We start from the raw sequence: 12383 nt of genomic DNA, 5'->3' as shown, positions 1-12383 counted from the left end.
CTTCTGGGACTAGTCAGTGCCTTAGACATTTGAAAGTTTGTAAGGTCAGGCTTAGAATGCACCATTTGATTGAGCATATGCATGCCAACTTGTCCCCTACCGCTGATGTTATGAAGAATTGGAAATTTGACCAAGAAGTGTCACGGAAAGAACTTCTTAGGATGATTGTGTTTCAAGAGTTACCCTTTAGCATTGTTGAGCATGTTGGATTTAGGAGATTTGTTGCAAGTTTAAATCCATATTTTAAGGTGATATCAAAGTTAGCTTTATTTGATGTCTTGAAGAGCTCAAATTCTCGAGTATCTCTTACTGCCGACATGTGGACTTCCATCCAGAACTTAGGCTATTTGTGTGTTACCTGTCATTACATTGATAATGAATGGAAGTTGCAAAAGAGAATTATAAAGTTTGCTCTAGTGCCGACCCCACATGATGGCATCACTATGTTTAGTGAAATGCTAAAGGCCATTCTGGAGTGGCATATCGAAAATAAGTTATTACCTTAGACAATGCAAGTGTGAATGATACAATGATGACTAATCTGAAAACCAATCTTGTTGGTAAGACAATGTTGCCTTGTGATGGAGTGTTGTTGCATTTCCGCTGTGCTGCCCATATATTCAATCTAATTGTCCAAGATGGGCTAAAAACCATGAGCAACACCATTAACAGTATAAGAGAAAGTGTTAAATATGTTCGGAGTTCGCAATCACGTGGTCAAAGGTTTGAAGAGATGATTGCTCAAGTGGGAATAAAAACTAACAGACGACCATCGCTTGATGTATCAACGAGATGGAATTCGACATACTTAATGCTCGATTCATCTTTATTGGTCAGAATGGCCTTTGAAGCCTTGGATCGGCATGACATAAATTATTTGCATCAACCCTTCGATTATCAATGGACAATGGCTGAGAAGCTTTGTGCTTTGTTGAAAGTTTTCTATGAAGCTACTGTTGCAGTATCTGGTACGTTGTACCCAACTTCAACATGCTATTTTCATGAACTTTGGAAGATAAAGATGGTTTTGGACAAGGAGGCTACAAATGAAGATGTCACCATTGCATCTATTGTCAAGGAAATGAAAGAAAAATTTAAGAAGTACTGGGACGCTCAATACTTGTAAATATGTTTCCCGGTTATTTTTGATCCAAGGTATAAGTACAAGTTCATTGAGTTCCATTTGAAGCCTGCATTTGGAGCTGCTGCAACTCCTTACCTTAAGGAAATCAAGAGTAATATGCAGAAATTGTTTGATGAATATTCTTCCAAGTATGGGGGCTCAAACAACATCAATTCTCAGCCCGAAACAAGTGTTGAGCAGAATGTTGATGCAAGTAATCAATTCGCTGATTGGAGACATTTTCTACATGACAAAAGCAGGAGCAAAGTAAAGAGTGAGCTTAGTCGATATCTTGCTGATATGCCTCAGGAAGGTGATTTCCAAGATGGGCATGATTTTGATATCTTGAATTGGTGGATGGTAAACAAAACAAAGTACCCTGTGATTTCACGAATGGCACGTGATGTTTTGGCTATTCCAGCAACATAGGCAGCATTTTCAACTGGAGAAAGGATCATTAGTGACTATAGAAGTAGACTTTCGAGCAGTACTGTAGAGGCATTGATTTGCCTTCAAGATTGGATGAGGGCAGAAGGTTTGGGTGATTTCTTTGCACGTGATCTTGCTGAGAGTGATGACCAAAATGTGCAACATTCAGGTATTTAAATTGAGATTCGTTTGAATTAACTTGGCTATTCTATATTTTTGTATAGTTGTATACTACACCACTAACATCATTGTTTCTTTTTTATTAACATCCAACAGTCCAGCATGTACTCTTTTTTATTAACTCCATTGTTTCTTCCTATACAGGTGAAAATGCCTATACACCTCTAGTAACAGGTAGTACCAGCACAACAACCAGCAGCAGGTTATATATCTCACTATCCTCGATAACTGCTTGTTATTGTCAATTATGTCCTTTAATTCATATTTCGGATGCATTCTTAATTGATGAAACTTAGTACATATTTACTCCATTCTACAATATGGAATAACGTTGTGATCAATCGGTTGATGAATTCATTTCTAATTTTCGATTAGTAGTTTCTCCACTCTAACTTTATAAATTTAATGTATGTTGAAGGTAATATAGAAAAAGACCGGAAGAGCTCATGGAGTTGGAAGCAGTTGTTTGTCACTTTGTCAATTGGGACAGTTGGTTTATCATGAAGAGAAAATGCATCATCATCACTCTAACGTTAGTCATGATGTTGAAGGAAAAGAATGGTGTTCTTATTCAGTACTATACTTGTTATGTCATTGAAAAAGAATGGCGTTGAACACATATTAATATTGAAATCATCGTGTAGCAGTTTGATGTTGTTAATCACTTGTCAGGTCTTGTAGCATTAGTGTTTGTGGCTCTGCTGAATTTGTGAATTCTCTTGTATGTTCTTGAGCTAGTAGCTCTGCTGAATTTGTGAATTCTCATGTTCTTGAGCGAGTAGCTCTCTATCTGTTTCATGTTCACTCTCTTGATGTTGCAATTTTATATTTTCTTCCTTCTCTTGCTAATCCTAGCTAAATTTGGGACAGGGAGTAGTTCTGTGCTTGTGTGAATATTTTCACATGAAAATAATACAGTTTTCATGTAGTTTTGTGCTAAATTTGGGACATGGAGTAGTTATGTGCTTGTGTGATTGATGAACCTAATTAAACAGAGATGTGCAAATTGTGGGCTGTCCAGCGGTGCCCGTCGGGCTGAGCAATCCCGCCAAGCCGTGCGGGGCGGGCTGCCATTTGCCTGCACATGCAATTGGCGGCTGGTGTGGGGCGGGGCGGGACGGCCCACAACCTATCCCACTTGCAATCCTACTGAGAGAGCTATCCACAATGTTCACCTCGTTTGCTATGGGCCAGACGTCGCTTTAGCATCGTTCGCCTCAAGCGCCACCGGCTACCACTCGCCGGCCTCCGCCATCAACCGCCACGGTGTCGTCGTCCCACGGTGAGTACTACCGACTGTACTCAGCAAGTCATACCAGAAGAGGAGGTATGATGCAAGATATAACCAAAGGAGGCTAGAGATTCATTTGCATAAAGCGGGCATTTAAAAGCAGTAGTTGAAAGCAGTAAAACAGTGGTAGTAATTAATCCAAATTAACCAATCACTGCTCAATGCTACACCACGTTGAGACAGGCCCAATCCACCACCTGAACTAACCAGTTCCATTAGCTAACTAGGAGTGAGACTAATCACGGTGAATCTGGTCGACCGCCCATAACCACGGGCACGGCTATTCGAATAGTTTTACTCTGATCAGAGGTGTACAACTGTACCCACAAGACACAGCCCCACGACATGTTCCTGTACGCCGACATGCCACCACGACATACCAGAAAGAGGCTGTGACAGGACCCTTCGCATAACCCCCTCTAACAAATCGCACCACACCTCAGGTTTCGCCCCCATCCCCAGCAGGCAACGGGTGGCCCCCTCTCGTGCCACGGTGAATCCGAAAGCCGATCAACCGAACACCCCGGCCGACCCAACTCCATCACGCTCACCCTAGCCTGGGTACGTCAGCTAGAGGAAAGCTACACTACAAGCCCAGCTGTTGCCCACGCTGGCTTGTCGTAAGTACGATAAGTTCTTCCAGGGCATCCCGCGAACCGGTCCTTAATCGCCATGGGCACGACTAGCAAAACCATGCACCCACAGCCTACCATGTAGTGTATTTTAATTAACTAACACCATTGTGGTGGCACTAATCCAAAGCTATGCCAATAGTCAAAGTCTATGCATTAATGTGATCCCCCTTTGTGTACTAGTTGAACTAAGCATTGCTAAGCAATTCCTAATCCATCATCTATGCATTTTAATACCCAAGTTATCAATGGTGTAAGGGAAACAATATATAGCTGAGTAATAGGACCCATCCAACATGATATTGTAAAAGAATGACACGTTTAATAGAAATGCGGGACATTTGTAAATTGGGTACATTATGATAAATTTTAATGCATGACTTACCTTGCTCTCGCACTGATGAGACCACAGCAATGTCTTCAAGAAACCGCGGATCGACGAAACGGCCGAAATCTACGTGGCAAACAATGCACACAAGCAAAACATGCTATAAGTCTACTGAAACAGGAAACCGAACCATTTTTAATGGATCCTAGGGATTTTTATGAATTTACGGAGACTTGAATGGACTTAAACGGAGTTCGGATGAATTAGTTATGAATTTTAGAATATTATCTGCGTTTTTACTATAAAAAGAAAAGCCTTAATTCATTTATTGCGCAATATTGCCCAAGTGACGTCAGCAAAGGGGGGGGGGGCGCCGACATGCGGGCCCTACTGGACAGTGACAAAGGGAGAGGGAGGGGCGCTGGCAGGTGGGCCCCACCCGGCACGGTTCAAGGAGACCGGTCCACCGTGGACTGGGACCACGCGGGTGGTCCACCGCCGGTCCACGGGACCGATGGCCCAGATCGGCAAGGAGGCCGATCGGACGGCGCGGAGAGCAGCCGCCAGGCTCGGCTCGGCTTCAAAGCCGGCTGGCCAGCCATGGCGAGCGGCGGCGGCGCGCGCGGTCACCGGCGGCGGACAGCGCGAAAGGCGGCGGCACATGGCGCGAAGGGCAGTGGCGCGGATCGGCGCTAGGAGGGAGTGGAAGGGGAAAAGACGGGGAGGGGGCGCCTCACCGTGGGATTCGGCTGGCGTGGGGGAAGACGACCGCGGACGGTGGCGGCAAGCGGCAGACGGCAAAGCGCGCGGGATGGACGAGACGGCCCTCGACCTCGCGAGTCCAACGACGGCGACGGAGCGGCTCGACGGTGGCCCTAGCAGCAGCTAGCGACGGATGGAGGCAGCGGTAGGTGGCAGTACGTGGGGAGAGCGATGTGGCGGTGGCCGGGATAGCCCTTGCAACGGCGGAGCTAACGGCGGCGGTTTCTTGGCTTGGCAATGGCTCTCGCAGTGGCGGCGGGTGGCCGGACTTCGGTAACGACCGGCGGAGCTCGATTCGGTGTGGGGAGAGCAGCGGAGAGCATGGGCAAGCGTGGCGTTTTATAGGCACGGGAGAGGTGGATAAGGCCGGGAAGGTGGCCGATTTGGCCGGCGACGATGTGGGGGAGGTGGGGAGAGAAACAGAGGGGGATTCAAATTGAATCCCGCCTCTATGCGTGCGCGTGCGCGGGAGGGGTGCGGACGTGGGCGGTGACGTGGCCGCGCGGCACGGGTGTGGAGTGGGGGCGTGGAGGAGCGGGAAGGCGGCGTGGACGCGTGACTTCTGCGGCGGTTGCCGCTGGCTGGAGGTAGGGAAAAAGGCTGATAGGTGGGCCCCGCCTGTTAGCGCCCGAGAGAGGAGGGAGGCGGTTTGGGCCGGCCCAGCCGAGGGAAGGGCGGCGCGGGAGGAGTGCGCCGATGGCCCAACAAAGGAAAAAGAGAGAAAAATAAAAAGAAGAAAAGGTAAAGGGTTTTTCCTGGTATTAAATATTGCACTTTGATGATTTTAATGGGTTAAAATTATTTTCAAGGCTCGGAAAATTCCACTAAAAATCCTATTAACACATTTTGACATGTAGAACCCAAGGAAAAATTCCACATGCCATTTCCAATTATTAAATACATTTATTAATTATGGATTAGCTCTAGGTTAATTCAACGATTTCTTCAGGCGATTTATTAAACAAAGTTTTAAAGCTAGAAAGGGGAACTTCATGGCTTGACACCTTCTCTATAAATCGAACTAGACCATGCATTTTAGCTTTTCCTAGTCCGACTGTCGGACTGCCTATCTAGTCCAACATAGGTTTTCACCTAAGGGCCCTCAAGGGTGCGCAATATTACACACCTATAATAGCACCTTCAATAAGGCCAATGCCGTCTACCAATGCTAAGGCAAAGGTCTTCGCCTGGTGCCTTATCATGTCAAAACTGCTCAACCCCAAACTACAAAGACAAAATTAAAATGACCGCAAGAGATATATCTATAGGGCCACTAAGATGCCACGACTCGCATGTAGTCCAGATATAGAGAAAGAACATATGTCCGACATGGTAGGAGCTGATTCCGCTGTAAAAGTCTTGAATATCGTTAGCTTTCGCTTATGTGACAAACCACCGAAAAGACATTGATGGCGCACAATGATAGCGTCTTGTGTGTTTTGGCAAGTGAGTTATGGACGCGAGAGAGTATGTTCCCTTAGTCAGCCCCTTTAATCATACCTCATCAGATCATGCCCGTCATCTCCGTCATCTCCGTCGTCTGCCGCAGTCACGGGCATGGAGGAGGCGGAGGCAGCTGGACGAACTAAAAGGAAGAAGAGAAGAGAAAAGTGATAAAATAAGAAAAATAACGAAAGATAAAATGAGTAATCATCTGTCTAACATGTCACACCAGTATCATGTAGGATCCCGAAAAACCCGTAGCCATCTTAAACTATAATCTGGATGGGTCTGAATTTTGAGACCGGTCTTGTGCTTTATACTAAAAAAAGAAAAACGAAAAACCAAATTATTTTTGTCATCAAGTGGAGACCATCAGCGGGACCCACCATCATTAGCAGGTTGGAGGTGTAAAGAGAGAACGAACCATCAGGAAGAAGACTTGGGGACTTGGTTCGAAGTCCACGCCCGCCCATCCTCGCCGTCGCTGCCGCCGCCGGCGAGCCGCCGGAATCCAGATCCAGAGAGAGAGAGCCGCCGCATCCGGTCGACATGGAGATCGCGGTGGGCGCCCTGTCCGGCATGGTGGACGCTCTGCCGGCCAAGCTCGGCGACCTGCTGCAGCAGGAGTACACGCTGCTGTCCGGCGCCCGCGGGGACGTCGGCTTCCTCCAGTCCGAGCTCGGCACCATGAACGCCGCCCTCCTCCGGTGCGAGTCCCTCGAGAGCTCCGACGTCCAGACCCGGGCCTGGGTCGCCCAGGTCCGCGACCTCGCCTACGACATCGAGGACTGGATCGACCTCTTCGCCCACCGCGTCGACGGCGGCGCCGCCGCCTCTCCGGGCGCTGCGGCCGCCACCTCCTCCTCCTCCTCCTCCGGCGGGTTCCTCTCCTGGGTGCGCTGCTGCGTCAACAAGGTCACGACGCTCCCCGCCCGCCACGTCATCGCTACCGAGCTGCAGGAGCTCAAGAACCGGGTCATCGAGCTGAGCGAGCAGCGGAAGCGCTACAGGTTCGATCCGCCGGCGCGTCACGCCGGCGGCCGGAGCGGCGTGGCGGCCGTTGACCCCAGGCTGGTTGCGCTCTATGCTGACACTAGTTCCCTCGTCGGCCTGGATGCGCCGGTGAAGAAGGTGTCCGAGATGGTGGTGGACGACGGCACGACTGGGCTCAAGGTGGTTTCCATCTCCGGGATGCCGGGCGCCGGGAAGACGACGCTTGCCACGGCGGTGCTCCGGCGACTCAAGGAGGAGAACAAGTTCCATTGCAGCGCTTTCGTCTCCGTCGGTCAGAAGCCGGACATTGTAGGTAAGACACTGAAGGGCATCCTCTCCCAGATCGGCAATGGGTATGCAGGAGGCGAAGATATTGGCCGATTGATCGGAATGCTGAGAGATGAATTGAAGGATAAGAGGTGGGCAAAATCAATTTGCAGCGTTTTTGCAATGTGACATGCAGCTTAAGAGTTTAGAATCCTGTGATGAAGATTTTTGGCTGCTACATTTTTGCACTAATCTGTTTTGTTTTGCTAAACAGGTACCTCATTGTCATTGATGATTTATGGGGTAGAACAGAATGGTCAACACTCAAGTGTTGTTTCCGAGATGATAATCTTGGCAGTAGGATAATGGTCACAACCAGAAATGATGAGTTGGCAAAGGAATGTTCTTCCAATTCGGATGAATCAGTTTACAAAACTGGTCTCCTTAGTGACGCGGACTCCAAAGATTTATTTTCCAACAAAGCTTTTGGGAAAGGGAAGGATTGTCCTAACCATTTGAAGGATCTCTATGATATAATCGTGGAAAGATGTGGGGGCTTGCCGCTTGCTATATCTAGCGTAGCTGGCGCACTAGCACATCGTTTTTCAAAAGATGAATGGGAGAGGTATGAATCTAACTTGCTACCTAGTTCACATTCCGATGAGCTGAACTTGAAGCAAATACTTAATCTGAGTTACAACGATCTACCTTCACATCTCAAGTCATGTATGTTGTATCTAAGCATATTCCCAAATAAATATGAAATTGATGTGGAGCGCTTGGTGAGGCGATGGATTGCTGAAGGATTCATCGCTGATGCACGCCATGCAAGCAAAGAGGAGACAGCAAGAAGTTACCTTACTGATCTCATTAGCAGAAACCTGATCCAGGCATTGCATCTGAGACATAATGGCACCCCAAGCTGCTACACACTTCACCCAGTAATACATGATTTCATTGTGGTCAAGTCCATGGAAGAGAACTTTGTCACTGTTCTAGATGCTAAGAAAGAAGCTCTCTCCACCAACAATGGCACAGTCCGGCGACTCTCTCTTCAAAACAGTGTCAAACAGGATCTTGCTGGTGCACGAAATGATATGATCAAGCATGCTCGCTCAGTGACTGTCTTTGGTCATGCCAATGGGGTGCCTCGCCTGAATGATATGAGCGTATTACGTGTTCTGGATCTGGAAGGCTGCAATGGTCCATTATGCCTCGATGGCCTCTGCAAATTGATTCTTTTGAGGTACCTGAACCTCAGGGGAACTGATGTCAGCGAGCTCCCAGCACAAATTGGGGAGCTTAGGTGCCTGGAGACACTTGATGTGAGATCTACGAAGGTGAAAGAGCTACCTGCCAGCATTGTCAGCTTGGAAAAGCTAATGCATTTGCTTGCTGGAAATGCTAAGTTGCCTGGCGAGATCAGTAAGATGAACGGCCTACTAACGTTGTCATGCGCCAACGTCTGGAAGAACACAGGGAGTGTCTTGCCAGAACTTGCTGATCTTGCAAACTTGAGGGAATTGGAACTGTTTTGTGATGCTTCTGAAATCTCTGGTGATAATAAGACACGAGTCTCTTTTTCTAGCGACGGATTCAAAAGGCTTAAGCAGCTGAGCATCCAGGGCAGCTTGCCATCAGTGGCCTTTGTTAACAGTTCCTTGCGAAAGGTTGAAGTTCTTGAGCTGAAGTACGAAAAAGGCATTTCAGATGGGTCAAATGGTGTGTCTGGTATAGAGCATTTGCCTAGCCTGAAGCATGTATTGATTGAGTTCTCGCAGAAGGATGCTGGCGCCACTGCGACAATCGCTTCTGTGAGGAACGCCGCTGAGATGGTTCACCCTAATCATCCAGATGTCTCTGTCAAAGTTGATGGAAAGGCCATCTGATACGGTCTGGAGTTTGTTTCAGAGCAAGAGGGATATAGTACACACTTGCACGGTACTTTCTGCCGGATTTCTTTGTTGTGTTGAATTGAGTTTTGAGTTAATGCCATTCTTTGTCACTCTGCTTATATATGTATGACCATGTCGTCGTTTTCTCAAAAGTACTTTGTTGCAGCAGCAACAGCATCAACTGCTTGCCCTATAGGGATGTTTTGTTGAAGAAGTTATATACTGATGTTTTTACAGTGAAATATCAATTCAGAATAACTAAAAGGGTAACCCGCTCAAATGTATGGGCATGTATGTTAGGCTACATTTGGGAAACTTTATAAGGATTAGATATCATCCGGATTATTCATATCTATCATGTCCAAATTTATCCAATTTCTAGAATTCAATTTTTAGAATATTTTGTGTATTAAATATCCAAGAATCAAATTAGGGTACATAAAACAATTATGCAGATCCCATCGTAAAGCATAAATACTTACCAAGAGGTACGTTGTCCTTACACTAAAAAGAAAAAGTAGCAGCAGAAAGACCATACCAACCTGCTTCAACTCTACTCCACAAGCATGCTTAGAGACTGTTTGATTCAGTTTAGGATTATTATAATCTAAATTATTAGGAGTAAACTGAAACAAACGGGTAGCTTATTATGATAGATTATTATAATTTATAAGCCAGATCTATTATATACTAAAAGTCCATTAAACTTCTTACAAACGCTCCTAAGCCGTCATGTGGCCGCCCATGTGGCACCCTATAAACGCTCCTGTGATGCCACGTGGCAAACAAAACATCTAATCATTGATTTTCATTTAATTTGGTGAACCCATCATTATCTTTTATTTTTAGCCATTAGATTAATAATCCTTAAAAGAAACGGAATTGCTATTCCTCTTAAGAAAAGGACGATACACTATAGTGTGAGGACAAGATAATGCGTGCTGGTGCAAATCGGACTACAGTTCGATACTAAATTAAACAATCAAATTAGCTTAACTAAACGAGAACGACAACAAGCGAACTACTACCAGCTTATACTATGCAAAAACTACCAATACGGCAATTGATTCTACAACGCGGGGGCCACAGCCGACAGGAGACTTCACTGTAACAACCTACGGGATAATACGGCTTGGCGCCTCAGGCCTAGCGGTGATGCCGGCGTGCAGGAGCAGCGCCCAGAGCAGCGTGACGAACTCGCCGCCGCGCGCCATGGCCTCCACGTGCCCCTTGACGTTCTCCGACGGCGCCACGTAGAGCATCATCTCCGACCAGAAATCCGCCAGGAACAGCCACGCCGACGCCTCGTCGTCGTCCTCGGCGGCGGTCGTGTACTCCTCCGCAAGGCGGCGCGCGATCTCCGCGCCGCGACGCAGCGCCTTGTCGCGCGCGCCGGCGCTCAGCGTCGCCACGAGCCGCTCGTACCTCTGCTGCGCCGTCGTCGTCTCACCGGCGGCGCTGTCCTTGCCCAGCGCCCGCGGTGACGTCGGCCGTCACCTCCCTGTACCGTTTCTCGGTCCACGTGGCGATGTCCGGCAGCAGCTCCGGCGCGGCCGACGCCAGGTACGCGCAGTAGTTGGAGAGGTGGCACGCGGCGGCCATGTCCGACGATGATGCCGACGGCGTCGGAGACGAAGCGTGCAGCGAGCATCTCATCTCGTAGAGCCTCGTGGCGACGTGCCACGCGAGGATGATGTCGGTGGTGCTGACGCAGCCGTCGCCGTCGTCGGACGCCCAGCTCTTTCGGGAGCCGTACCACAGCCAGTCGACCTTGCTGCCGACTCGCCGCTCCGCCGCGCGTCCTCTGCTCGACCTGCCGTAGCTGCTCATCAAGGACCTGAGAACCGCGTCCTTCACCGCCGGCGAGACTTCCACCGACCTCATGAGCCCGGCGCGGCCGTAGAGCTTCTCGGAGAGGAGGCCGGACCGCCGGCAGAAGCGGCGGGGCTCCAGCACCGAGTTCTGCCCGATCTTGTTGCGCCACCGCCTCGCGGGCCTGAACCGCAGCACGGCGTCGAGCGCCGCGTGGGCGCGGCGACACCGACGCCACTGTGGCTCGTGCCTGATGTAGTGGCCGAGCATGGCCATCTTACTCCAATTGGAGCACACGCCGGCGACGATGTCCCATACCTCGACGAGCGCCACCGCCACCAGGAGGGCGAACGTGACGACAAAGTTAGGCTTCCCTTCTTTGAATGGCAAAATCTAAACCGAGAAGCCTCTTGATTTAGTGTTAACTAGCGACCAACCAATTATGAGAAGAAGTACTACTACACGTGCATGCTTTTTTCCCTCTTAGATATGCATGTCCTTTTCTTTTTTATAAAGTTTTCTCTCAAATTACTTATCCAATCTACAATCTGATTACACCATTACATTCGTTGCAATTAAATATTTACAACAAGATCTTACATAATTATATTACGATGAAAAAATATTTATATTTATAAATTACTTTAATTATATACGTAAGTTACTTTTACTATATATATATATATATATATATATATATATATATATATATATATATATATATATATATGTTACTTTTAGATTTGACTAAATTACTTTTATACATTCATAATGCTCTAAGTTGATTATTTTTAGTTAATTCTATATTTTGTGGACTTTATAAATCTTCTCTACACTTTACTTGCAAATTGTACTCTACGTAGTTTCTTATTTCAGCTTACTCACAATATAATTATTTCTACTACAGATAGTTACTCCCCCCGTTTCATAATATAAGTCACTTTAGCATTGCCCTTATTTATATAGATGTAAATGAATCTAGATATAGTTCTAAATTAAAGTTACTTTCTTTTTGTTATAAGTTACTTCTATAATATATGTAAATTACTTTTAAGGTTTACTGAATTTACTTTTATATGTGTAAGAAGTAACTTAGTGAAATCTAGAAGTAATTTAGACATATCATAAAAGTAATTTGTGATTTTTCATCAAAATATAATCATGTGAGATCTTATTGTAAAGATTTAATTGTTACGAACACAACGGTGTAATCGGATGAATAATTTAA

At 46.9% G+C, this 12383-nt stretch overlaps 2 protein-coding genes and 1 pseudogene across 2 annotated transcripts; 2 read left to right on the top strand and 1 right to left on the bottom strand.

The window, feature by feature from the left end:
• Window positions 1-80: 80 nt before the first annotated feature.
• Window positions 81-1440, top strand: LOC136355250 (zinc finger BED domain-containing protein RICESLEEPER 2-like; annotated as a pseudogene).
• A 5141-nt stretch (window positions 1441-6581) lies between these two features.
• Window positions 6582-9601, top strand: LOC4326844 (disease resistance protein Pik-2-like). The gene is made up of 2 exons (XM_015766945.3): window positions 6582-7600; window positions 7723-9601. Exons 1-2 carry the CDS (start codon window positions 6738-6740, stop codon window positions 9335-9337), a joined length of 2478 nt encoding a protein of 825 aa, XP_015622431.1. The 5' UTR covers window positions 6582-6737; the 3' UTR covers window positions 9338-9601.
• Window positions 9602-10210: 609 nt separating this feature from the next.
• LOC112939698 (uncharacterized) lies at window positions 10211-11614 on the bottom strand. Its single transcript, XM_066309236.1, has one exon. The coding sequence runs from the start codon at window positions 11429-11431 to the stop codon at window positions 10790-10792; it is 642 nt and encodes a 213-aa protein (XP_066165333.1). The 5' UTR covers window positions 11432-11614; the 3' UTR covers window positions 10211-10789.
• Between the last annotated feature and the right edge of the window lie 769 nt (window positions 11615-12383).

This window comes from Oryza sativa, chromosome 1 (genome assembly GCF_034140825.1).
Source record: "Oryza sativa Japonica Group chromosome 1, ASM3414082v1".
NCBI lineage: Eukaryota > Viridiplantae > Streptophyta > Magnoliopsida > Poales > Poaceae > Oryza > Oryza sativa.
Note: the sequence above shows the minus strand (reverse complement) of the source record. Positions and strands in the feature narration are given on the sequence as shown.